At 39.5% G+C, this 27,844-nt stretch overlaps 2 protein-coding genes across 2 annotated transcripts in view; one reads left to right on the top strand and one right to left on the bottom strand.

Annotated features, from left to right (window-relative positions):
• CCNYL1 (cyclin Y like 1) overlaps nt 1-27,844 on the bottom strand; it is a 236,616-nt gene that overhangs the window by 144,259 nt on the left and 64,513 nt on the right. The window lies entirely within an intron of this gene.
• PLEKHM3 (pleckstrin homology domain containing M3) overlaps nt 1-27,844 on the top strand; it is a 77,046-nt gene that overhangs the window by 38,014 nt on the left and 11,188 nt on the right. The window contains exons 5-6 of the mRNA XM_065751105.1: nt 4,311-4,374; nt 21,801-21,958. Coding sequence (XP_065607177.1) covers nt 4,311-4,374; nt 21,801-21,958 — 222 coding nt within the window. The remainder of the gene's footprint in view (nt 1-4,310; nt 4,375-21,800; nt 21,959-27,844) is intronic.

Genomic DNA, 27,844 nt, shown 5'->3' with positions numbered 1-27,844 from the left:
CCACTGGAGAAAAATGACCCAAGCTGATGATAAACAGGCTTTAAATGCAGAGCAATTACTTAGTGCTAACAAAGCACCATGACTACACACTTTGTCCAAATGTGAAAAGCAAAGCCTTATCCGTGCTTCTATTTGCAGGAGGACACTAAAAGATAACCCTTATTTGTGCAAATACTTACGTGATAAGATCTTCTGAAAGGAAACAGATGAAATTTCAAGTTCTATCTTGCCTGAAGGCTAATACATATCAAACAAGAAATAATAATAATCACAATCTTAGAATGCTTAATTCTCTGTTTTAGTTGGACACAAGTCTCAGAATGGTGAGTTTCTTTCCTGCTTGCACCAATTGCTCTCATTCCTAGCATGTTACAATAAAGCAATTTAAAGACCTTTAACCAACAGGACTTTGACTTTCATTGTTCATGGGGATTGGCAAAGCTAAAGGGCTGGTTGGCATTGAACTTAGTTTGTTCACAGCAGACTTAATTCTGACTGGTAGCCAGGGTTTACAGCACTGCAATCCTGTGACTCAGAACTGTTCTGTTTTGCATCAGTGATGAAACTGGACTGGGAGTTTCCAGACCTCATGAAAGCTTAGAGGTGCTTTTAGTGCGACATGCACTCGATACCATTTGCTTCTCAGGGGTCACAGGTCACATTCTGAAGCAACAGAAGTTTGAGTTTTTATTGTGATGAGTCCTAACATCTTGTATTTGACCTCTGCCTAGCTCACTCAGTTTTTTTCTGTGCCTGAAGATTTGACTGAAAGGACACTGTTTATTGAATACTTTTAATTGAACTTTAAGAAAAAAATCAATTCCTCGTAGAGCATCAATCAAAAGATTTACAAAATGGGCATATTTTGCTTTCAAATGACTTACAAGAGATTTCCCATTTGGTTTTTGTGAAGGACCTTTATGTCAAAGGAAAAACTTGAAAGTACCAAATGCAAACACATGTTTTGGTCTTTTCAGACCAAGGACTTGAATTAACCCAAACATATTCAAAGCTCCCTCTTATGTGGAAAGCAGAGATGTATTTTCTAATGAACTGTTTCTGAGTGTTGATACCCCATTCTGCTCTGCAGTCTGTTACATTTTTAACCACAGATGTGATTCCAGGTTGATTTGGATGCCATGTAATACTTTGTCCAGATGCTAATGTGATGGTGCAGTGATTGTGAGTCCCATCTCACCTGCTGTACTCTGATGTCTGGTTTCCTGCGGTCAATTTCAATTACTGTTGGCAGAAGGATGAGGATGAAAGACTTGAAATCTGCATGAGAAGAAGTATCTTGAGACAAGAAGGGAGAGACATTGAATTATTAAATTATTCCTGTGTGCCCCGACTGCAAAATATGTTGTATGTGCCATCATCTCTGTAAGTTCAGAAAACCTTTATGGATAGGCAAATCCATGGAAATGCTGGATTCATTTTATTGTTCGTGGGACTGTGTAGTCAGCATGAATTTCCTGCCGTGATTTACCTGCACTTTACAGTATTTGGTTGTTGTTTTCTTCTAAATATGCATTTGTCTGATATTATAGTACTTTTTGCTCTTGTTCCCCACCTACTAGAGGCTGACAACACTGGTGATAAATTTGCATTTTCTGAGGGGTGGCTTCCCAAGTTACAGCAATTGCTCTGGAAGTAATGCCTCCTATTTTATTATTTTGGCTTGCAGTGTCAGCAGCAGACGTTGGTGGTATGGCAGTAAAGGTTAAACCTTCCCACCAATATTCCATTAAATTTTGTTGCTCAGGTCACAACAGGTGAAGACATATCATTTAAATTTTAGAAGATCAGGGATTGAGCTTTTAGACCAGTTAAGTGTTTTCATGTTTGCTCTTGTCTTTTGGGGACATAAGCAGGTGGTGAGGGCATGCTTTGCAGCACTCCAGGTATTGGAACTAGGGACCAGTCGGGTTGCTTCCCAAGAGGTTTTGCAAACACTGTTATTTGTGCAAGTTCTAACTGCTCAGCTGTTATTCTGTGGCCTACTACAAACAAATTTTGATTTTTTGAGTCCATAGAAGGGCTGCAAATCTGAAACCATATCATCAGTACTTACTGACAGTTTTTTAAGGTCTCAGTTTCCATAGCATTAGAAGTATTCCTTTTGCTGGAGTGTCATTTGTGTATGTGTTTCTGTGCCTTGCACAAGACTGTGAGAGGAGCGCCAACTTCTTTTCCTGGAAATGGTTTGAAAGGGAGGAGGAGTACTGGGTGCTGGATCTGTGGAGTTGCTATTGTACACGTTTTAGAAGGGGAGGTGGTTACAGGGAAAGGTTGTCCATCATCAGGGCCTGTGCTGGCTGAGACCCTGGGTAATGGTCATCAGTTGATCCTTGGTTTGCTCTTCATCAGCATGCTTTTTAGAAGTTAGAACTTGCAGGAAATAAAATGCAGTCCTTGAAGGCAGGGGAACATGATGTTAGTCACTGATATTACTCATTGACTGTTCCTGCTTTACAGGCTATTCAGGCTACAGACTTTCTGTAGCCTAGAAAAGGAAATCTTTCATTAGCTAATTATTTTCCTTAGCAGTACTGTAAGGGTGTCAGCAAATAATACACTTCCTGGCAAAGCTACCATGCTGTTTAGCGCCTGTGTGTGTGATCAGGGGAGAATAAAGGGGAAATTGTAATGAAATAAGTTGTATGGGAGCTGAAGAATACTAAAGGCGTTGAAATGCTGCTCAGAGTTAAATCTTAGCAATCAGTTTTAATAATCTTCGCGTAAATGAGGAATCCATCCAAGTCTCACGTGTTGTCTGATACTTGGATTTTGACTGGTTTCTAGCAATCTTTGACACCATGCCAAATGTATAATGAAGGCATGATGCAGCAGAGCCACTGAAACACATTCACCTCTGACTGAAGCAATGGCATGGCATACAGAACTGAAAGGGGAAAATCCAGTAGCCTAGTGAGACAGCAGCTGAGAAACAGCTGGGTAGAGTGGATGTCCTTGGTGAATTAAGGAACAAGGGCTCAATCTTGCTCCAGAAGAGTTCTGTGAAATTGGCAGTTCCCAGTTGGCAGTGCCTTGCTTGCAGAACTTCTTCCTTCCCACTCCAACAAAGGTTAGTTTTTGTTGTTTTTTTTTACCAAAACACAAAATGGATGATGAGATTTTATACCAGTCACTTTAACAGCAGTGAAAAGTCCTAATCCTGAGACAGCTTTGAAAGCATCACCTTAAAATAGTTGTTTAAACACCTGATAAGCAGGATGAAACAGGGTGCTTCCATTATTTGTGAGATTCAGTGGTTGATTGCTGTTGATGCTATTAGGCCTGCTGATTTGTGGTTGAGCTGATTATGTTGCTCCAGCTCCTAAAATCTCTTGAGTTCCTATATACTTTCTCATTAAATTTATCGATCAAATTCATATTGATCTTTCAATATCTTGACTGTTTCTTTTTGTTCACATTTAATGGTCTTTTTGTGCATTCAGTTCTACCATTGCAGACTGATCTTCATCTGAGTTTTGTTCATGTGTTTAATAAGATTAATAATTTGGTTTATGTGTTACCTGAAAACTATGTGATTGTCATAAATGTAGTATGGGAAACTGAGTTCACATACATTGTAAAGTAGTTGTTCTTCTAGGCATACTTGGTTTCTTTTTTTTCCAAGAGTGATATGATTGTTTTCATAGTGGAGTACCTGAGCATGGTATTGTTTGTTCTAGGCAGATGAAAAATAAAGCTGGTTGGCTCGTTGTGCCTCTGTTTGCACACAGACAGACATTTTAATTAGATATACTTTTCCCAATAGATGCATAGATTTTTATAAACTTTTCTTGCTAATATCCACTTAACGTTACAAAGTTGATTTTTCTCTGTATTCTTACTTTAACCCTGTTGTTCATTTTACTGCAAGTCATTCTAAGGACATCACTGTTTCAGTTTCTGTAATTTAGCTTTATTGCATGTCCATCAGATATTAGTTAATGGTCTTTCTTGAAAACACGTTTTATGTAAGGAAAACATAACTTTCTTGAATAAGACTTTGTAAAGTCTTTGTAAAGGGAATCTGTATCAGTCAATGTTATGGTGGAAAGCATGTCAGTGAATGACACTGGTGTGGTATTCATTCTCATTGTGGAGTAGTTATGTCCTTGAGGAATGTTGAAAAGTAGCTGATGCTTATGGGGTAACACAGTTCCATTTTCTGACAAATTCTGTTTCAAACACCTTTGTTCTGCAGACTTTTGGGGAAGGGAGGAAATCTTTTGAGTTTCCTAGTCAAAAGAAACCATCTTTTAGAAGCATGTGAGTGCATCAGTTCTTCTCTTTTTCAGGATCTTTCCAAGAGAGTATCTCCTTCAGCAAATCCATCTTTATTCTCTGGCAGACCTCCAGCAGGTAAGTTGATTGAATTCTACTTTTCTTTTACCCACCAAGCATGTTCAATGCTAATTGTATATTTCCACTTCAAGTTAACCAAAATATAAGTTGCTTTACTTTAAAGCTACCTCTGTGATTTATGGTTTGATATAAAAATGGGTTAACAGGGCCATTGATTAGTACTGAGAGAGAAAGCGTAGAGCTGTGATGTTGAAATAGGACTGGAAATAGGCCACAAGAAAAAACTTTGCTGGGAGAAATTTTAATCTGAGCAATGGAGACTTGCCTGAAGCTCAACTGGAGATGAGTAGTAACAAGTAGTATTTACTTTTTTGCTTGAAAGAGTAGTTCTTTAAGAATTTGAGTTTGTACAGTCCCTAGTGTAACATGCTTATTTAGTAAGTCTGCTAGGTTTTACAACAATATTAAAAAAGAAGAAAAAAAAAAAAGTTCAGCAAACACACTACGCAGTGTTGAGCCAGGGAGTGTTACTATGACCATGGAAGAGACATAGTGCCAGCAAAATGTCATTATGCTAGTGTTGATGGAGCTGAGAGAATGGCTTGCAATGCATCTGCTTGAACAGCAGAATTCTGTCACATACACAATGTAACAAGCAGGATTTGGCTAAAAACTGAAAAGAACAGGGAATCCAAGGTGATACACAGTGAAGGAAGCAATGAGGTAAGATGTGCAGGCTGACCAAGGCGCATTCTGTGTTCAAGTACCTATGCTGTTGTTGATGACACGTAAAACACATTATTTTAAGTTTCTTCCATGATGTTTTATTTATTCAACCATACCTTTTCTGCAAGGTAACAGGCAGCATAGTCAGTTTGAGGTGCTTGCTTGAAATCTTGAATTGATGAAGTTCAAATCACCTTAAGAGCTGGAAACTACAGAGCCACATTCTGTAGGCTTTTGTTGGCTGGTGAAGTCACAGGATTGAAATGATTCCATATATAAAATGAAAAGGCCAGTCACCTAAAACAGATTTCTACATCCTTTCAGCATGTTCTGCTATCATTTCTAATAATCAAGTCATGAAATAGCAAGCCTCTTAACTCCAGAGCTGCAGTCTCCCTGGTTGGCCTATTAGCCCCCAGTGCTTTGTAAGCTGCTTAATCAGTTTCCAACATTGGTAGTAGATGATTTGGAAGCAATCAGCAGCTTATTGAGCACCCTGTGGGAGGGACAGGGTAGAAATCACAATTCATCCATTGATTTAGCAGTTCCCTATAGTATGTTTCTTTGTGTTTATTTGTGTTTGCAAAACACCTTCTCTTCCCCTGAGGGCCCAAGCTCCAGATTTATCATGTTTAGAGGCACTATAATTTGATTACCACTTCTGCTGGGGTTGGTTAAATTGTATTTACCTTTTAATCTACCCATATCCTTGATGTCAGCCTAGGAAGGATTTTTCATGTTTCCATGTCTACAGGTTTGAATTCTGATTGCCTGTTTTGTCAAATTGTAACCAAGTTGGAAAGGGGTGGAAAGCCCTGGTGAGAGAAACAGTAACACCCTTACAAGACCCTTATATGTCCCCCAGTTTGCTCCTCCCTACCGCTTTCTCCTGATGGTTCATCATTTTCCACTCAGCTGCAGTTGGGTTGGGGTGTTTTTTAATCCTAAAAGTTTCCTCTCCTTTTGATTCCTCTACTGCTTATTTCTTAATATCCATGGGCTGCTTTTACACTGTGTCCTGCTGTCATGTATATTGTGTGTGTTTGGAGAATTAACTAAAAGGTTTCTTAAAGATTAATGGAAAGATAAAGCGTGGTGAGTGAATTAGAAAAGCAGAGAGGGGTAATCTGCAGGTATAAGCAACCTTTACCTTGGTTAGTTACAGTTCAATTCTGATTTGTTTCCTAGCCAGATTCTCTTTAAAGATCCTAAAAAACAAGCAATCATTTTCTACCAAGCATTTGGATTTTCTAAATGTGAAGAGGATCTGTTCTCAGGGACAAAAAAAAAAAAAAAAGTTGTAGGTATCAGAAGACAAAGCATCATACAATGCTATTTTAAAAAGGAAACAATTTAAATCTCTTGCCAGGCTTAACAGGTCTCTATGCCTAGATGTTATGGGTGTGGCAGAGTAATTTTCTGAGATGTCTGGGAGTAGTTGTAATTTGAATCCAGTTGGCCAAGGCTCTACTGGGGAAGACCTCAGCTGAGATTTAAAACTGAGGGACGAAAAAGAAAATAGACAAGATGCCATTAGTTTTGTAACCTTGCCCAACTTTTAAGTGAGGAGGTATGTTTTGTAACAGTAGGTGTGATTAGGTCTCCGACCTTTAACCAAAGAGGCAGTAGGTGATGTTCTTTATTCGTGTATATGCGTTTATTTAAAACAGATAAAAACACGCATGCACCCTAGCAATGTTGCATTGCAAACCAGTGTCCTAGTGGCTACAGTGAATTTTCTAGCAAGTCCATCCATGGATTTTATCATGGGGTATTTATTCTTAGCTTCTTGTCCTTGTTGTCATTTTAGCCATTAGCTGAAACAAAGTGTGACAGCTTTCCTATTCTATCCCATTGGTACACTTGTTTTCCTTTCTGGTCCTCCCTATGATCATCTCTCCAGAGAATAATTTGTTCTGTTTCACTGCTGAGCCAGCTACTATAACGTCACTGCTTCCCTGTTAGCCAGTTTATCCAGAGCTATTCCAATCAGCTAAAGTCTTTAAGATGACCTCCAGTTGTTAGGAAGCAAGACTTCACTCTTGAAATTACTGTCTTTAACAGACAATAGTACACCAAGAAAAAACAACTCCTCTTGTTTATGTGCAGCATTGTCCCCTCATCACAAGCCTAGTGGATGTTGGGAACTTTCTGCTGCTGATACTAGTATACACAGGGTGTGTGGATAAGGTACATGTAAGTTGGAATTCAAAAGTGTCTATTCATTTTCCACGGTTTGGAACTGTGTTTGGTGATAAACACTGAATTATATAGGAGCTGACTGAGACAAGAATCTTGCATTTCTTAGGAAAACTAATTACTGCTACTGAAACTACATTCCAGATTAGTGGGAGCTTTACATGTAGAAGACTTGAAGCAACTATTTTGACGAGCTTGAAATTCAGGCGCTTAATCCACACAGAGAACAAATAATATCATGCCTGTTCTTTATGTTAAATAGTAAGATGTATGTGTTTACAACGATTAATGCCATGTTGTTCTTCACATAAGAAAACCATTTTTTTTGTGAAATAGATTTCATCCTAGTTATACTACCTTGAAAAGGTATGGTAAAATAAGGATCATTATAACACCAAAAATGACTGGATGTCAGGGATGGTAATGTTGACTGAGGTCTGAGATTTGAAAAGATAAAGATACATTTACATGGGAATACTTAGGAAAAAATGTTTTAAGTTATGGAACATGGGAATTTAAAATGATGAGTTGAACTATATTGAATTACTATAAAAACTTCAAAATATCAGCAGTTTTCATTTTGCGAATAGAGTTTGATATTAAAGCCATTTTTGCTCTTATTTTTATCCATAAAGGGATTTAATGTAGCAATGATTTATCCATTTTTATATCACAGATAAGTTAATCCATTAACATTTAATTAAAACATCAGTTTAATTTGCATCAACTTTCCTTACTGCCTTGCTGCAGATGAACTTACAATGTGAAGAACTATGGACTGAAAAAGTGGACCGTAGTTCTCATAGTAATGTAGCACAGGTCATGGTGTGAATATGAGATGTGTGTAAAAATCCTTAATGGAAATGCTTCTTTGCAGCACACACAGTGGGCGTGAGGAACTTAATGCCACGGTAATATTACCCGAGGCCAGAAGTTTGTAGTCTTTGAGAGGATTAAGTATCCATAATAAGAATGTCCACTGTTGTACTACATAAGATAAAAAGATTATAAGGTTTCAGAATAGACACGTTACTTGTTGAGGGGATTAGAAAGATGTCTTCCCTATTGACAGATAGATCAATGATTTCATCTGTCTCTGACATACGTGGTAGAGATTACAGTATCTAATTTGATTTTGAACTAGGTTTTTTAACTAGGTGAAAAATTGGTCTAACAGAAGCATTCCCAATATAAAAAATTTGAATATTTCTGTTCAAGAATTTCAATCAAGCTTAAGTGAAGCTTAAGTTGCATCTAATTTGAGCCTAGCATATTGTTAGGAAAGGATTAGAAATTTTTAGAAGAACAAAGAAGTGATTAGGACTGGTGTACTTTTTCAAGCTTTTAACCTGTCCTGTCATTTCTTCATACATCCTATTCCAGTGGGAAGTGTGTCCTTTCTCTGTTTTCCTAGATTGAGATGGGGGAAGTTGGTGATGCTCCTTATAGCATTTAGAAAAAAAATCTGTTTGATAGCTTGTAATGAACCAGGTCTGTGGTACAAAGTTTTGATAACACAGCAATTTCTGCCAGGGAATTGATAGGAAGTGGCACCTAGCAGGCCTGTGCTAGTGAAAGCCAGTAGTATGCATGTGGCTGTGTTGACAGGTAAAACTGGGTTTTGGGTAACATACTTTGGGCTTGGTCTAGCATTAGAATTGTTACTGGACTAGGTGCCTGGCAAGAACAAACAAACACACTTAATGGATTTAGCTGTACTTACAAGAGAATTAGTGCAAACTCAGTTACGTAAATGAGAAAGTCTCTTGCTGGCATCATTTGTTTCATTTGGTGAATCAATATAAGCTGTATCAGGTTAAACATGTATTTACCGAAGAGGCTTACCCATGTAGCTGTACCAGCAGATCCTTCTAAGTTTAGACAAGCCCTTACTTTGCTTGAGGGGCAGGAGGTGGCAAATGAGAAGTGGAATTAGGGTTTTGTCAGACCTGGTTATGCGATCCTGCTGAGATGGCTGAAAAATTGGCTTTCACAGTTTTCTGTGGGAGTACACTGAGCTCAGTAAGGGCAGCAAAATGTAAGGCACCTCCTTGTCATAGCTGCCACGGTTCACTATCCAGCATGGTAGTGAAAATGCTAGCCTTATGCCTCCAGCCTCCTGAGCAAGATGTGTGTCACAGTATGTGGGACAGATGCAAGTCCTGAGAAGCGTTTCTGCCAGTACTCATCTGAATGCAGGCTGGAAGACATTGCTTAGAGTAGAGCTGGCTTAAAGCAGTGGTCAATTTTAACTGATGTGTCAGGTACAGCTCCTGCTTTTAAATATCTGGAAGACTGGAGACAGGAGGGAAGTTTGTGTGGCAAAGTGAGAAACATGTGCTGCTGAAGTTCACTTATGCATTTGTCTAGTTCTCATTCTGAGGCACAGGTGATATGGACTCTCTTCCTGTCTGTGCTGATGGCTTTCTTAGAGGCAGAGGGCAAGTTATTTGTAGTGGGAATAAGGTAAGGTGGGTCTCACTTTCCTATATGGATGTTTAAAATAATCATCCTGGATATGATTAAGTAAAAGGAGGGAAAACAATTTTGGAAGGGCAGTCTATCTGGCCTTTTTTAAGTGCATCTTAGGATGGAAGCAGCCTGCTTTCCTCTACTGCAATTGAAGTGAACTAGGAATCACTGTTCGGTTCAGATTTATGTCTTAGAGTCATTTGTTGGTATCATAGCAAGTGTATTGTGCAGTTTAAGTATATAAAGATTGTGAGGCACCTAGACAGTTTTGTGCTTGAGCTATGTAAGCACTTGCATCATGGACTGTAACGGCGTAATGTTATTGGGCATCTTTATGTCCTCATTTTTAGACCTATGCCTTTATGATTGTGATAACTGCATTAGCAGAAGAATGTGAAAACATCCTAGAGTGGGCAAAATTACACAGTGTGTATTTCCATACCTATTAAAAGGTCTGCTAGCAAAATAGCAATTACACAGTTCGTGTGCTTTTCCTGTGGCTTCTTTATCAGTCATTTCCGTCACTCCTTGGAGTATGCTAGCACTGAGCTGCCTTTCAGCAGAACAGGAAGCACTTCAGGTTAGCTGATAGTCCAGGTGTGTATGTAATTCCACAAGCTGCTGGCAGCTTGGCTTACAATTAGTGGTAATGGCAAGGGTTTTACTGGCATTTCCTTTTTACTGCAGCTCTGCTGGGGAAAGGAGCTGTCATTGAGAATAGCCTGTGGTCAGGTGGAGAGTGCTGCAGAGCTGGCCAGGCTTACGGAGCCAGTGTTTGGGCAGGTGGCAGCCAGGGAGATGAGTTCATCTGAGCTTAATTAGGTGCATTAAAGTCTTGGAGAAGTGTGGAGGTATAGCAAGTTTGTTAATAGATATTTTTCATATCAGAACTAGGTTTGCAACTGCTTGAGACAGTTTTCAGCTAGAGTTATTAAATGCATATAGTGGTTTCCACAGGAATATGACGTTTGTGCCACTTGCAGTATGTGTAGCTTTCTAGTGTGGAACTGTTTGTAACAGCTCTGCAGTGGTACCAGTGGACTGCAAGAGCTTTGAGATATCCAGAGTTCTTGTAATTTTTTTTCAGCCTCTAGAATTGGAAATAGCAACATACACTGCCCCTTTTCCAGTACTTGTTGATGGTGACTGGTTTTTTGTTTGTTTTGTTTATTTTTCCTCCTCACTGTAGAGAATGAAAGGCCCAGTGCTGGAGATCAGGGTATAACCTCATTGCTGTACTTCAAGTAAAATGTCTGTTCAGAGGGGCATCTGGGCCTAAGGAGTAGCATTCCAAGAAATAATTTTTCAGAGAAGCGGAATACAGTCTCAGGGCTACCTGCTTGGATGAAAAAGGGTTAATAGAAGTCTGAATGTAATTTGTACTTGTTTTTTTCTGAGTAATTCTAGCCATTTTCCAAGTTCTAAAATCATCAGAAGATTCTTCCCTAAAATGCACTGATCTAGTCCTCTGCAAAGCAGAAAAGTTTCTGGGTTTGTGATGTCACTTGTGAAATGCCTTACTCAGTAGGCATGTAGATTAAGTTAACGTCTCAGCATGCATGCCTGCTCAGTCTTACTAAAAAAAAAAGAGAGAGAGAGAACGAAAGGAGTACATATACTCTCTGCCTGAATGTGTATTTGCTTGTGTGGGTATACAGTCACGTATGTTTTTTAAGCTGAGGAAAGTGCTTTCTGATCTCTACCAGCCAAATTCCTGGTACTCTTTCAAGCTTGTTTGATTAAAACAGCCTTTAACCTTTGCCTGAATACTTGTTTCTTAAAACAACCTATAATTCATCCCTGCGACAAGATTAGGAGAACTCAGGGTGTGACAAAATTGACATGTAGCTGCCTGGAAACTTTGGGGAAAGGAGTGAAGAGAACTGAAATGCTGTGAGTGCAAAGGCACAGAGTCTCTTTGCAGGGCTGGCTGGGGAGCTGGCACTAGCATTTTCTAGGCACATTGTTTATACTGCGACAATTCCTTCTTTTTCACTCACCAACTTGAACTGAGAGACCTGCTGGATTTTCAGAATTTTCTTCCTTTCTTAGAAGAGTAGATGAGGGCTTGGAGGAACTTTCCTCTTGATATAAATCCCCTTGGACTAAGGGTTAAAATTGGTGTATATGCAGTTTATTCCTCTCTTACCCATGTAAGACTCCATCTTTGCTTGTGCCCTTTCTCCAAATGTGCTTATCACAGATTAACAATATTTGTTCTTGAACTTTTGTTTTTCCTGCTCTTCCCAATGTCTCTAAGAATTACAGTGATTAATTGGTAGAATGTAATTTTAATACCAAGTGCATCATGTCATGTGGTCCTGTTTGGAAGAACTGTGAACAGCAGATATCTCTGCTGTCAGCATGGACTGCCTGGTGCAAGGGAGTCAAAGTGAGTCAGTACTTTCTGTTTATTCATATTTTCACCTATTTCTGCTTCATTTTGATTTGTTTGAGTTTTTTTTTTTTTTTTTCTTTGCAGTGTTTATCACCAGGTTTCCTTTTGGGATGTTTTCTGCCCTGTGTGGGCAACAAGTTAGCACAGCATAACGTATGGCTGTGCTGTGTGTCTTTGTGTCAAGGCCAGCACTGACAAAATAGTGGCACGTGTGTGTCAGAGTCAACGCTTTGCACTGTTGTCAACAGAGTCCTTGGCCTCACTTGCTCCTGTCCACCGTGCTTTCACCTGTGCTACTGGCTGAACAAGCCATTGGGACAGTGAAGCATCTGCAAAGGTAGTTTAAAGGGAAAAGGAGAGAAAGAATCACAGAATTGTAGGGGTTGGAAAAAACCTCCAGAGATCGAGTCCAACTCCCAGAGGGTGGAGTGGTGTCACCGTTACTGTTGGGAGCTGGGATTGTGGCCTGTAGCATGGCTGTAGCAACCAAAGATGTGTTTTCAGCAAGCCTAGATCAAGTCAAACTGAGTCTATATGCAGTCAAAACATGGCATTTCCCCTCCTCATCCAGTTAGCTGCCTATATTGTGTTCAGTTTGAACTCAGGCAGATCACAAGCAGAGAGCTGTGCTCTCCTGAAGTTACTGTTTTGTTCTGGTTTTACAGCAACACATAGATTCTAGTGGGCATGCACACAAATATTAAGAAAGCAATCTTCCCTTAAGTCACTTGCAATTTAAATAAACAAGGCAGGCAATCTGAAAGAGATGACTGGAAGTCAAAGTGGAGCAAGGAAACCTGATCAGACCTGTTTATTACGCAAAGATGGGGCAGAGCTGAGATCTGATATCTGCCTCCCTGGGGCTTTTACCTCATGATCATCCTTCCTCCTTCCATTTCCCTTTCCTCCGAACTGAAGATTAATTGTGCACAGAAATCATAACAAGAACTCACAGAATTAAGAATCTGGTGAACGGAAGGGAAAAAATCCTCAAGGAAATTAACAGTCTAGGAGCATTGTCTGTTCCCTTCGTGGAAATGGCCAGTAATTTCCCATCCAGGGTATGTTTTCCCTTTCTCTGCTCTGCAGTTTGTGTTTATCCTTAGCTAAATGTATTCTAGCACGCTTGTCTTCAAGTCGGTGTTTTCGTGGCGGAAATTCTGTCTCTGAAAGCTGTTAGAGAGTGGAGACTCCATTTTACCTTTTGCATTATAATGGCCAATCTCCATGCTTAATTAGTATGTAAAATACTTGCTTGTTCTGCAGTTAGCAGAGGGGGAAGGCAAGCATTGTAGCCTCCCTGCACTCAAGCTACTCTTCTTCCAGGCGTGAAACAAAGACCATTGGTAAGAAGGAAGTGAATTCATCAGAAAATGCTTTCTGAAGCATATTGCACAATGTAAGGATTGGAGATAGAGCCTGAAACACAGTTGACTGCAGCATAAGAGACCTGGGAGGAGTATTAGGAAAAGCTTTCTGGGTGTTTTGAGTGCTGGAGAATTGTGAAATCCCTGTGGTGAGAAGTTTTTAAGCCGGTCTGTCAGTTGGTTAGGCTGTAGCAGGAGTAGTAAACTGAAGGTTTGGTGTTTTATCCAGCCCTATTTTCTTCAGCCATTGGTAGTTATTTCAAAAGCGTATTTCTCATCTGCCCTGGAGGTGCTGAATGATTATAGAGTGTTTAGTCCTCCTCCACAAAGCTCCCATCGGTGGAATTTGGAGAGTGGTGAACACAAAAGTGTTGAATCTAAGCCAATCTGTTCCGAAGTTTGTTTTTTATTTATTTTTTCATTCAGTGCAGGAAGTACATTCTCTGTGATACTGCATGTAAGGCTGAACCATACCTTGTTAGCAAAAGGCTCAGTTAAAATTAGCTGTTTGTAAATGGATAGAAGGAAAACAACAACCAGGAACAGGCAGAAATCTTGACTTTGGAAGTTGTTGGCAAGCTGTGCACTATCTGTTGACTACTCCTTCCAGTAAGTTCCTTCTTCCAGGCATGCTTTTGACAGTAACTCCAGTAATTAAAGGACTTCATATCCCTTCCACATACAGAATTGGAGAGAGTGAATGAACTTCATGTCTACCACTCCTTCTGTTTTTTCAGTGCCTCTTTGCCTTTTCATGTCCCTCTGCATTGCAATAAATGCCTCCTGGCAAATTGTGTCTGTGTTTTTCAGAGGTGAGTGTGTGTCTGGCCTTGAGAAACAATCATAAATTTTATTCTGTCAGGAAGAAAGGCCAGGGCAATCCAGTTGTGATTTGAACCTATAGTTCAAGGTGTTCTAGCAATTTCATATCACTTAACCCATCCCCTCCAGGCAATGCTTGTGTCTGACATGTAAATCGGACTGGAGGACTAAATAGAACAGATTGCTGGTGCTCCTGAGTAGGGTTATGTGGCAAAACCTGTATCTTTAAAAAGAGGGCCTGCCAATAAATGTTATCTGCAGAGAAATACATCAGCTTCTACATAAGTAGTTAATGTTACTGCTTTGGTGTTGGCTTATAAAACAACTTTATCGCCTCTATGACAATAATGATTAACAACCTGATTTACAAGGGTGGGGTCACAAAGCCATTTGGTGAATTTAGCTTTTCTCACAGTGGCAGTGAGATCTGAGTTGTACAATGTTTTCACCACTTTAACTGGAATACTTAACCTTCATGGTAGGACTTTTAAACAGCAGAAGCAGTAGATACTCCTCTACAACTAAGGTTTTCCTCCTATGTTTCTGATACATGAGGAAAATTTAAGTACAGTTCAATCTCTTTTTCCACGGTTTATTCCCCAGTCAGATATCCAGTGTAGTGACAGTGTTCCTAGTGCCTCTGGCTGTTGGTTGTCCCTTATGTCTGAGCTCCCAGAATGTTACAGGTGTTTGTCATTTTCTTCCTTGCTGTAGAAAAGCCTCTGTAAAATATCCTTCACTTGTTGATCTCCGATAACTTGTGTCTTAATATAAGAATTATTTTTTAAACAACTTCTGATTTTGCTTTCATTATTGTATGTTGGAAATTAGACTGAGTAAATAAGTAAATAAGCAATTACTTTAATCCAGAAACCTTTGATGTGACACTTTCATTGTGTCACTTTTGAGAATTTGGATTTCTTGGCCTTGGCAGTGTTGTATACTGAGCAGAACATTGTATCTGAAAGATCAGCAAGCTGTATCCCCTCTGCCACCAGTCTTGACACAGTCCTTATGTAGGTGATTGAAGATACTTAGGATCTCCATTCTGTGTAAGCATTTACAACAGGTTTTTTTCTTTCTTTGTTTGTTTTTTAAAGAAGTTGATGGGTAATGCACAAGGTTGGAAGCTTGATGACTCTCAGAAATGTACATCATACGGACCCCTGCAGGGATGGGGGTCTTCCTCCTTACCTGTTATTCTTAGTGTGCATTGCTGAAAGGTGTCCTGCCCTCAAAGCAAACACACACTCCGTTGAGATATGTCTGAAAACTGTACTGCTTTTTTTCTCTTGTCCAGAATGTTCACTCAGGATCTGGAGCAAACTCTAACAAATAATTTTGTATTAGGGTTTTTTTGAGTGGGTTTTTGGTTTTTTTTTTTTTTGTCTTGTTTTCCAAACTGTTCAAAAAACTCTTACGTGTAGAATTAGAAGGACTCTAGAGATTTTCTGTCTCTGTACCTTGGCTGTTCACTTTCTCAGTTGTTGTTTTTTTCTTTTTTTTACTGTGAAAATGTTCATATATTGCAAGATTGTGCTAAGAACATTCTTCTTCTGTGGGATTACTTTGTGCAACCCTCCTTCATGCAGGTATGTTCTCATACAAGCAATCTTTGTTGACCAAAAAGGGAAGTGACTTGATTCCTCTCTGCTGCCTGTAATGGGCTCTTTTTTTGGCTCCCTTGTACTATACTGCAGGCTAGGAAAGTTAGGGCTGAAATTAGGGTTTGGGAGGTAAGGGCCTCCAGAGGTGGACTCCTGTTGGTGTTAGGTTCAGCTTGGAGAGCTAGGATAGGAGAGGGAGTCAGGACAGAGCTGTAGCTTGGCGTATACTGGGGAAAAGGAAACTGCCTCTGCTCCGGTATGGGTCAGGTGCAGGGGCTCAGAAATACGTTGGGAAGGAAGGGGGCAGGAATACCAGTGAGTCCTCTGGGCAACACTCACTGCTCCTGAAAGTTCTGTGTTGGCAACAATCCTGTTGTACGTATGGTAGGCTACTAAGGACAATTTCTCTCCCTGTGGAGGATGCTGTGACCTACCCTGTTCTTATTCCCTGAAAACAATTGACCGCCTGCTTGTTTCTGAGAACATCAACTTGATGGAGCAAGGTACATTCAATCTTTTTATATGAGAGAATGAGGGAACCTCTAGGGGCTTGCAGCCCTCCTGGCAGGTAGTGAAACTTTGATCACACGTTGCCCTCATGATTATGCTAATGAGATGTGTCCAAAGGGATTTCAATCTGAACAGTAGCCCCTGCTGTCTTTCATCTTCTCTGTCTTCTTGCTGAATCAGGGAAAAATGTGCCTTTGCATTGTCTTCCCTGTGGCCAGGGCTTGTAGCTACTGCCAATACTGTCTGGTCTGCAACTATTAGGTAGTCCTCATGTCTTCCTTCCTACCTCACTTATACAGAGCTTAATTGTGGTTTATGCTACTACCCTGCCAACCAGTACCACAAAGATATACAGAGAAGAAATCTCAGATTACTTTTATTTGCAAGTTTGTCTTGTATGGAAAGCTGCTGTGCTAGAAATCATCTAAAACCTAGTACCCTTTTGGCATGCGTTCAGATACTGTGCACATCCTTTGATTTCTGACTCTTCTGCAGACATGTCTGTCTCTGCCTTACCTCTTGCTCTCCAGTACCACACGACTTTCCGCAGGGCCACAACTTTCCTTACTTGGGTACCAGAGGCTGGGCAGCAGAGTGGGTTGCTGCTCTTTTGGGCTCTCCTGGCTTTTCCTCTCCCCTCTGCAGCAGATCTGGCACTTCTGCAGGCATTCTCTGGCTAGTGGGATGGCTCCTCCAAAGCATGGAGTTTTGTCCTGTTTAGAATGGGAGATACGTGGTAACTGGTATAAAAAACAGTGTTCATTTGCTGCTTCAAATTGTAAGTGCTTTGAGGGCAGGGCCCATCTTTTATGTATGCATGTGTGGGTGTGTACTTTCATACAATTCCTAACATGTGAGACAGGCAGTCAGTAGCTGCAATGTGCAAAGCCACAGTGATAGCTCAGAAAAATATTTTCCAGATCCACAGAGGTGGATAGCAGTTCTAATTTGAATACTGGGGCTCCAGAGAGAAAACTTTGGGCCCATGCCAAAATGTTATAGCAGTGGTAAGCTAACTGTAGGAGTGTGGCTCCGTGTTTGGAATCCTTTTGGGATGGATTCCATGAACATTTCAGGGAGGATAAGCTATGTTGCACCCTTCATTGACTGATGATCATCTTTCAAGCTCAATTTAGGATAATTATACTGTTGCTTGTGCTAGAAATAATTTGGATTAGTAAACAGACCTTGCTCTTCATGTGTGCTGCAGCATCCGTATACAGAAAATAATCTGAACTCAGCAACATTTCAATTTGGCTTAAGCAAGATGCTAGATACAAGAATGTATTTTTAAGCCTTTGCAAACAGATGTTGGAACTGCATTAAATACAGGGTTAAGTCAGTTAAATTATTAGTTTCTGTTCCTTTAGCACAGTATTAACTTAGTTTTGTGCTAAATTTCTGCATATATTTTAAAATATAATAAACTGTTCTGCAGTGCATAGTATGTGTGGTTTCACACTTTCTCTTAATACTCCTAGGTTGTGAAAATCCTGGGAACTTTACAGGATTGCTTGTAATTTTGGGGAATGTCATTTGTGGGGCCAGCCAATTCCTTCTAGCTTTGACATTGAAAGGATTTTAATTCTTTAGTCCTCATTGGATTAAATGAATTTAGGTAGTTTTGGAGATCTGCATTCTCTCTGAGTGTATCTGATAAACAGGAGATGTGGTAAAGAGGGGGAGTACTGTGGTGGGATTGTGTGAATGGCAACACGTGGTAGCCGCTTTAGCTTGGTCAAATCTAATGCAGCTGTCTTCCAGGTGCATAGGCACTTCCTAACAATGTGAAATTTTGATTATTAAGTCTGGCCTTGTGGAGTAAACATCCTCCTATACCATTTCTTTTGATGTACTTTTCTGTTCATGGAGTGGGTTGCAATTGTTACGGAAGAGAACTGAAAGAATGAATTGTATATGCTACTTTCTAGTCTCAGTAGACTTATTATCTTCAGACTGTAAACATGACACTGCAATATCAGTGCTCCGTGTATAAATAATAGCTGCAGTTTTTAGCGACCAAATTGAAAGACTCTCTTGCCTTACACCCTTTCAAAACCAAAACATAATTTTCTCATGGTTTGCAATAATGACAATTACAGCTAGGCTAATGGATGAGTTTTCCAGACCTACTGTATGCTGCAGAAGAGACTTTGTTGCTGTTGGACTTGCCAATCGTCATCAGTTCCAGGCCTCCATATAAGAGCTGAGTTGCAAGGACTGCTTTTGTTTTTACTACAGTGACCCAAGTTATATGAATAAGCATGAGAGCTGGACAGCTGCATGTCACCTTCCTTCAGGGCCACAGGTCTGTTTTGAGACACTCAGCATTTAAAGCATTGCCTACTATCTTGAAGCTAGAAGGGTTTTCTCTGTGCTCCATATCTGATCTACTTATGGAGCAAGCAGGTTCAAAATTTCAGCTTCTTCTATAAACTGAAGTGAAAGCTTAAGATTGACTCATTGTTGAGAACAGGGATGTGCAGGGTTAGACTGCAAGAGAACTGTGGAGTCTGTCCTTGAAAGCATTTAGTAACAGATGTAGACACAGATGTTGGATCTACCAGGATGGCCTCTTGAGGTTTTTTTTCATGTGATTTTCTTCGTATCTAGCCTAGTGTGTCTTTTTAACACACATATATTCTTGAATCACCTGTATTTCCTTGAAACTTAAGACCTGGTTCCAGCATCAACTGGGAGAATATGCTTGGACTATCATGATGATTCTGGCATGTCAAAACTGACCAACCCTGGGCCTCTGGCTGTCACGAGGGTGCTTAGTCACAGGAGAAGTTTTGACAATGCTGATTATGTCCTGCGCTCCCTTTCCCAAAGCCCTAAAACCAACCACGTTGGAAGCGTTACCATGAAACTCCTCCTGGGGACAAGAAGTAGAAATGTCTGCTTTTGCTTGCTGAGGTAAATGAAGGATTTTTGCTGAGGATTTTATTAGGTGGAAACACGAATGAGAAAGTTGTTTCCTGTACACAGCCTTGAGGTCTCTGATAAAGTAAAATGACACAAAATTTGTAGATGCTAAAAATAGTGGTAATATTGGTTTGATGTTGCATTTTGCCTTCCTCCTATAATACAGTAAAATTGCCTGTAATTCACATTGTAAAATTGACATGCAGAGTTCTTTGAAGATAGGATCTTCATTGTGTGTCTGGAGTGGCCAGAGTTACAAACCAACCCACTACAGTGCTATGACAGGACGTACAAATAAATAAATAGCGTTGAATAGCACCATATCCTCGAGGGCTATCAATGTATCTTGGTTAGATTGTGAACTCCTCAGCACAGGAAATCTTTGTGCTTTGTACAGGCTTAAATTCGCCCCTGGTGCTTAAGACGGTAATAGATTATGTTAATTTGTACATTATGTTATATAAAATGTGAATTTAATCCAGAGATTTAACACTGAAGTCCTTGCTGACAGTGACATTAGTACAGCATTATAGAATTTACTTGCAGCTTTGTCTTCAGCCTAGCATTTTAACTGAGCTCTTATAGCCTGACAGAGGTGGTTGCTATAGTGTGAAAGTCCTTTGGAAAATATGTATGAATTACTTATTATTATAATTGTATGCATATTTCATCCATTACTTCTAAATGGGTCATTGTAGCAGTGTCACCAGCTGTGTCGCTTCACTGTTCCTTTCCTCCTGTTTCCTGAATGCTATCAATTTTGTGTCTTTCCCCTACTCCCCACTTGTTTGATTTTCTGACCCTCTGTAAGCTCTCAAGGCTACAAGCAGAAAAAAATATTTCTTTAAAATGAAAAACAAAACCCAGCTAAAATAGTGTCTAACCATCTGTTAAAAGGTTAGAAATATCTCTACCTTGAACTCTGGCTTCATTTGCAGCATTGTTTATATTCTACTTGAAGGGTATCTTCCTATACCAGGATGCAATAGGAACGTCATTTTTCCTCTAGCATGAGCAGATGTCCTATCTGTAGTACTAGCAATAACACTGTCGCTTCCTGTTGTTGCAGATGCTGTTAACAGGCTTGAGCTGAAAGTAAAGGACACACATTTCAGCTGGTGCCATTCAGTGCCATCAGCACTAATGCTGCCTATGCACCTTTTTTACACTTTTTAACAGTTGATGTCCCAGGTGGTGGACAGGAAATTGCCCCAGGCACAAATTCATTTCCTTGCTACTTAACATACAGGAGGAATGCTTCTGAAACCTCTGTTGTTCTTCTCTGCCTTGACCTTTGCTTTCTCAAGATCTGTTTATACTAAACCCATTTACAAGTCATGTTACAGACTGAAGGAAGAGGTACCTGAACTGAATATGACACATATTTAAGTGTAAATCTCCCTTAGCCTTCAGGGTGCAGCTCTGATTAAACCATCAAACAGCAATTAGTGCATTCTTTTTCATTTTTTACAGGAGGTCACTATCAAATCTTGTGACATTTCTATCACTAATCTGGCATGCTGCCATTCAGACCGCAGGAAGTCCAGGAGTGAAGAATATATACACTTAGGGCCTTATTCCATCTTCATTATTCCATACACCAGCAGAATTCTTTAAAGTCTTTGGAGACTCAATCTGAATGGAAAGTATTTTGCTTGAATAGTGCCCCTCATAGAGACATTGTCACTGAATCACAAATTTAGATGAGTGTTGTGGCTAGTGGCTTAATCTATAGTACATGGCAGTTTTTTCACACAAACATAGGCAGCCTAATCACTTCTAATGGCCTAACAAGGTTGTCTGGCAGTGAGAGACTTCTTGATTTTGAAACCTGGACATTGGAGGGGAAAAAAAACCACACTTCCTCCTATTCAAGAGTTTATCCGAGAATATATTCACATTGACAGTGAGGGAAATAATGTATTTTAATGACTTTCAATGGGAAATACAACCTTACTAAAGCAGGTAAGCCAGGATTCTTCTGATCATGAAAAATATGCAGAAAAAAAATTGACTGTGAATCAGAGGCAAAGGAGCAGAGGCAAACTGTGTATAAAAGCTAACAAGAATTAAAAATCACACTCGTAAGTCAGTATCTGTAGCTGTTGGTTAGGTGTTAAAATGGAACCTTAAATTCTTTCCCTGTTCTATGTTCTCTTCTGTGCTGTAGCATATGAATGCATTGTTGCACTTACAATGATTGCTAGTCTTGCAAGTCACTGCTATATAGGGACTTAAAGAGATAGTACCTTTTCATCTCCTTTACATTTGAATAATTGTCATTTCAATGGCTGCTATTGTCACTTATGATTTCATATAGCAATAATAGTTGGGAAATTATTTTTTGTTATTTTATCAAGCTGTACATAGCTGTGTTTCTGTATTAATGTTTTTCCAGTCTTTCAGGAAGTTCTGGTCATGTTTATGGATTCATATAATGTCATCTTATTTCAGGTTATTGAAGGAAAGCTGGCTCCTTTCTTGGGGAAGGTGATCAAGTTTGCCACCTCTCACGTGTATAGCTGCAGTCTCTGTAGTCAAAAGGGATTCATCTGTGAGATTTGTAACAATGGAGAAATTCTTTATCCCTTCGAAGACATTTCTACAAGCAGGTACTGTAATTAAATTAACATTTGGCTCACCTGACATATCCTTGTGGATTCTTTGCCTTATGACCACTTTTTGAAATAACTGGGATCTGGATTTGACTAATTTATGTTCCTGTGCAGCTGCACAAGGTTCCTGGTCCAGAGAGGCCATAAGCTTATCAGTAGATGGGAAGAACTGCTTACCAAAGCACTGTGAGTTTCACTGCTTGAGATGGGAAGATTCCCCAGTAGAATCACATCATGTGATTTATTTGAAGTTTTCTGAGTTTTCAAACTGTCCTAAAACATTAAATAGATTCTCCAGTGTGATCTGGGACTGATGTTGTAAAGCAATAGCCATCTATTCTGGCATGTTTTCTCTGTGAAATGTTATGGGTAATTCTTCTTTGTGCATACTCGTCTTTGTATGCGTGCTAGTTTTTTTTCGTTTTGGTCTTTTGTTTGTTTTTGTTTTTTTTTCCCTTCTTTTAAGGACAGCTGTTCTCAGGTAGTTATATAATAAATGTAAGTATATGCCCAGCCCTAAGTTAAATCCACAAACATTTATTTCATATTAAATGGAGTACTGGATGCCAGATCAGGGACAGGAGGTGCATGGAAGATTTAAATGCAAAATGCAAGAAATCAGAGTAGACTCAGCAGTGCAGCAGTACTGTTCTTTTTCAAACATATCTTGGATTTTAAATAAAAGGGGATTTTTTAACTCAACAGAAAGACGGTATCTAACAGCACCACATTCCTCCACAGATAAGTACTTTTTGAATGTTTCAAAAATAGACATTTTAATTTGTTCTCCAAAGAGTTCTACTGAAAAGAAAAAAAATTGAGGAGCCACCTTTGGAAACAATCAGAAGCAGCCTTTTAAAAGGGCTTCCTTAAGAACCTGATTCCCCTGTGTGTACAAAGATGTTATTACAAGTAGCCAAAGATTCCTCTCTGGGGGTTTTCAGCCTGACCTGACTTTCAGTGTCTGTTTGCACATTCTTTCTCCAGATTCTCATTCTACAAAATGCATTGACAAAGCAGGGAACATAAGCTAAACAAGGTGCGCAGCTGAGCTCTATAAACAGTTTTCAGTAAAGAATGTATGCGAAGGAGCTTGGTAAGATAGGCTGAATTAAAAAGAGACTGAGATATATAAAGCATCAGTTGCTTATTGAGCCTGTATAAAAGGCAATTGAAGACTGATGAGAAAATGTAAGAGTGTTTGAGAAGACAAGTTTACCGGAAGCATCTGTGTGCTTGATTTGCCTGGGAATTTTTGGTCATGAAAACATTGTTGGATGTATATTGTTTCCCTGCCCTTCAGTTGAGATCAGTCTTACCTTGCAATTACAGAGTTTAAAACCTTCTGGAATCAGATGGCATTTGTCAGTAGTCCAGTGAAAGCCTACAGAAGCTGCTTTAGCTCATTTTTTTATGTGAATTAGAAGCCAGAATGGACTTTTGTTCATGTTTCACAAATGCGGTTGATGCCATGCCAAAGACAACATCTTCTTTAATTGATTGTAATTGAAACACAGTCGGCATGAATGGTTCTTCGATATTTCTCATTTTGTCAGAAGTCATTTTGTTTGCTTCGTTTGTACTTCTTATCGCTAAACCTTTTGTCCTTAGCATTTTGTTTCCCTTTGTTAGTTTTCTCATTGCATTACTACTCATGTGGGTACATGCACATCTATGAAGTAAACCAGATTGTGACAGTTCCATATTTTTACTCTTTACTGCCTTTAGGCTAGAGATAAGTCATTATGACAGTGGAGCTTGTGTGTGTTACTGTGCAACTTCATCATTGCAAAGCACTGAAGGGAAGGCCCAGGAAGAGTTTTCACATTTGTAGCCATCCTACACAGATCAGAGAGTTTTCTGCAGTAGCTGCTCAGGTGTAACATGGGGAAACTAGTTAGACATAGGAGAGGGTCTCAGTTTTTTGGAATTACTGTCTACAGCATTTTACACTCAGGACTGCCTAGACTTGGAATTACCTTGGTTGTAGCTGCTGTGAGTTAAGGAGGAGGACGGGCAACAAAGCTCTGAAGACCCTCTTTCCATGTTTTCACATTTTAGTCATTCACTTCTGAACATTCTGTTAAATCTACCAGCAAGCTGGGCTCCGGATTGGAAATATTCGGAAGCGGGTGCACCTTTTCCAAGCTTCATTTCTATGCTGAGTGCTTGAAAAAGGAAGTCAGTTTGAGTGTGTGTCTGCGTTAAGGTGGCAGTTCTTTTCCTGGTTACCTCCCTTACTTTCCTTGTGTTTTGGAGAGAATAGTGGCAGCTGTCAGACAGGCTAGTACAATTCCGAGGTGGTTATCAGATGGCTTTTACCTTTCTGTCTTTGTGGTCTCCTAGCTGAACTTTGAGATATCATTTATCTCTGAAACTTTCCCCACTTTCCTAGTATAGTCTTCAGTAGGGATTTATGAAGGATGGGTTCTCTTTAGATAGGTGTATCTCGGAAAAAAGGGGGGCCCCTCCTGAGGGCTGGAGTTTCTCGTTAGTCAGGTTATTTGCTTAAAAGTAATTTTTGTCAGTCCTTGAGCAAACAGAGTGAATACCTGGGTTATGCGCTCCTCAGGGTTTGAATACACATATATTACATACCCTTCTCTCACTAATCAGCATGACACATTCCTTTGTTGGCAAAGGTTCCAAAACAAACACAATCAGTTCACTTAATTAGCGTGTCTGTGGGCTGTGCTTGGCAGACTCTTTACATCCTGCTCAACAATACAGAGCAACAGTTTGCTGCCTTGAATGTAAGGGTGGGCTCACAAAGTCATAAGCTTTCTAATGATATTTCCTTTCTGTGGCTTTTCTTGGGAGGTGGCCATTCTGCACAGAGCTTAATGAAAGCCGTGATTCAGTAGTTAAACTATTTTTTTTTAATTGGCCCATCCTTTTGGATGCCTCTACTAATCTGCTTCCTCTGTCTACCACTTTCCTCCTTTGTCTTTCAAGTATTTATACAAATTCATCTAGATTATTCTTAAATTTCACAAATTATGCTTGTTCTGAAGACCTTTAAATCGTGAAGTCTATATTTAAATGTTAATTACACATTTCAAGGAGCAAATAGCCAGCTAATGTAAGCTCTCATCTCTGGCTGTTGATTGCTGGAGCTCTGACAACTTAAGTAACCTCCTGTCTTATATCTTCAATTAAATTTGCTTCAGGCTTAAATTTTCCAAATAGACATATAAAATGGTCTTACTGTGTTGCAAATTTTATTTTTTACAAATGTTGTGAAATGAGCTTAAATATCTCTAGTTATAAACACGTTTATTAGAGCTATCCTTGCCTGTTTGTTAGCAGTTGAGCACTGCCCCTCAAGTTTTCCTAGTATTGCTTGTTTTTCATTATTGCAGTGTATCCTAAAATAAAAAAAAATGGTAAAAATAAAAAATAAAAAATAATGGTAGAAGTGGGAAAAAAACAGTATAGTGATATAGTTGTCTATGATATGTAGCCCCATTTGTTTTTATTACCTAGAACATTCTTTAACAAGTGTTAAACCTTAAAGAATAACAAGAAAAATACCATTGGAATAAGAATGGTATTATTCATTAAAATAGTTTTCTGTGTAATTAAATAATTGGATAATTAAGTGGAGATTATTGCATGCTACTCAGTTAATAAAGTTATGATCTTGCATGTGTGCTTCCCTCATAGTGACTTCCCTCATAGGCAACGTGTTGTGTTTCACTGGTAAAGCTACTTACTAGGTTAAGGCCTGGCGAGTTAATTCCTTACCTTTTATGTTGTGCCTCTGGATGCATGTGAAGAAAGGAGAGTGGTTCTTTTGTGATTGTATTCATTTATCAAGGCTAAACTGTTTTTACTTTGTGAAGTTAATTTGTTCTGAAGATCAGTTAAGACATGTAGCCCTTAAAAGATACAGACCAGAAGACCCAAGTTTAAAATAGGCATGCCACAGAACAGGCTTAACTATATGAACCAGCTTGGATGCCTCTACAATCTTTGGCCACGGTCCTGATAAGTACACTCATAGGTTTTAACTTACATGTCTCAAAAAGTCTTACTGAGGGTTCTGAGGCTATGCTTAGCTTTATACGCATGGCGTAGTTTTTGCAAGATTGTAGCTAACTATGTTGTGGATGCTGTGTCACTGGACAAAAACAGCTCTCAGCACTTGGAAGAAAGTTAGATATTAGTGGATAGATTGAAATACACAGCACAGATTGTTTCCAGAAAATACCGTGGCAGAATTGAAAGTCATCACGTGATGTGCATCATTTTCCCTATTGCTTTGGTTTGTTCTGTGCTAGACAGCCCTTCCCCAGATCCTTTGAGCTGTGCTAGTACTTTAGTACTTGGTTTGTGAAAGAGGTAAGTTCACTGGATCTTGATAATGTAAAAAGCTTATTCAAAGCATCCTGAAGGGATCTGCCCAGCATAAAGAAACATATGCACCTAAGTAGAAGCTAAATTATCTTCATGATGCAGTTTCATTTCAATCTGTTAAAATGGGATGAAATCTGCTGGACCAAATCTGATTTTTGTCTACACAGATCACTGCAGTAACTTTATCTAGAATGCATTAAAAGAAAGTGAATATGCAGGCTTTCTCATCAAGCATTGTGTTCCAGATCTGGATTAGCTTTAGAAAGCAGTTTTTCTTGCCTTTTATCAGATTGGTGTGAATTAGAAGGTTCTGTGTAAAAGCAGGCACTCAATTTCAAGCAGGAAGGCCTCTGCAGTGCTGCCTGGTGCACTTTTTCCCTGGCTGGGCATGGCAGTCATCTCACTTAGCTGTTTCTGTTTTATGACTTCTCTGCTGTGCCTTCTATCTTGTTCTAGATTTCCCACTTGCTGGTTAAGACCTTCTAATTTCCTCTTCCTTCCTCATGCAAAATCCTCGTTGAAGACAGACCTTCACCAACTCACTAGCAAGGTTTCTTGTATATCCAACACCAACTTTTCAAATACCCCTGGAAGCCAACACTACAGCTTTTAAGTATTTGGAAGTACTACGATTACCTTAAGAATTTTAAGTTTTTTTTTTTTTTTTTCCCATCTAGGGCCCAGATAGACATGTCTTCAGCATTACAGCAGAGCTATGAAATCTTAAGTGCATTTCCATTTTTCTTAATAAAAGCATAAATCCTAACGTAATCACAGCGTTCCAAGGCATGAGACACATAGAAAAACGCAATACTGAAGAGTCATGTAATCAAATTGTGATGGTTGAGGGCAATATGTTAATACAACTGTTGGTAGCATTGCCTGGCTCTGCTTTTAGGTCTTCAACCACCACTTGGTGAATACAGTGCGTTAATAATAGGACAGGTAGAGGAGTGTCAGGTTATGGTGTGGCAGCTGGCAAAAGCAAAAGGTATATCGGTCTGAGCTATGTAAATACTTGAATTTCTGTGGCATTTCTGCATCTTCAGTGGTTTGCAGGCAGCACACACGTAGGGATTTTCTCCCTTCCAAAGTGATCAATCTCCACTGACTAAAGTGTAAGCACAGTATTAAAAAATGCATTTATACTGATTTTACTGTCCCTTTACAGACTTCTTGTGGATTGCTGTGTACAGGCCACGTTACTTGGCTTGGTATCTTTGGACATGGACAACTCAGGAGCACAGTGCTGAGGTGGACAATCAGTCCTTAATTTTCCAACTGGACACAAGTATGGAAATATGTGTAGATAAGTGTAGCATAAATCTCTGCAGCCACAACTGAGGGGGAGCTAGGGATGCACTTTCCTCCTTAATCCACAGCAACAGAGCTCTGTAGAGAGGGATCTGAGTACTGCAAGATATCTTTGCTCCTGCTTGACCCCTCTGGCACGCTTCAGTGTTGTAACTCAGTCTTTGTACTCAGCTACGAGGGGGAGGATAGCAGATGGTTAAATCAAACTAT

This window comes from Cyrtonyx montezumae, unplaced genomic scaffold (genome assembly GCF_038088225.1).
Source record: "Cyrtonyx montezumae isolate F1298 unplaced genomic scaffold, pur_monq_1.0 scaffold_7, whole genome shotgun sequence".
Taxonomy (NCBI): domain Eukaryota; kingdom Metazoa; phylum Chordata; class Aves; order Galliformes; family Odontophoridae; genus Cyrtonyx; species Cyrtonyx montezumae.
This window is presented reverse-complemented; position numbering and strand designations above follow the sequence as displayed.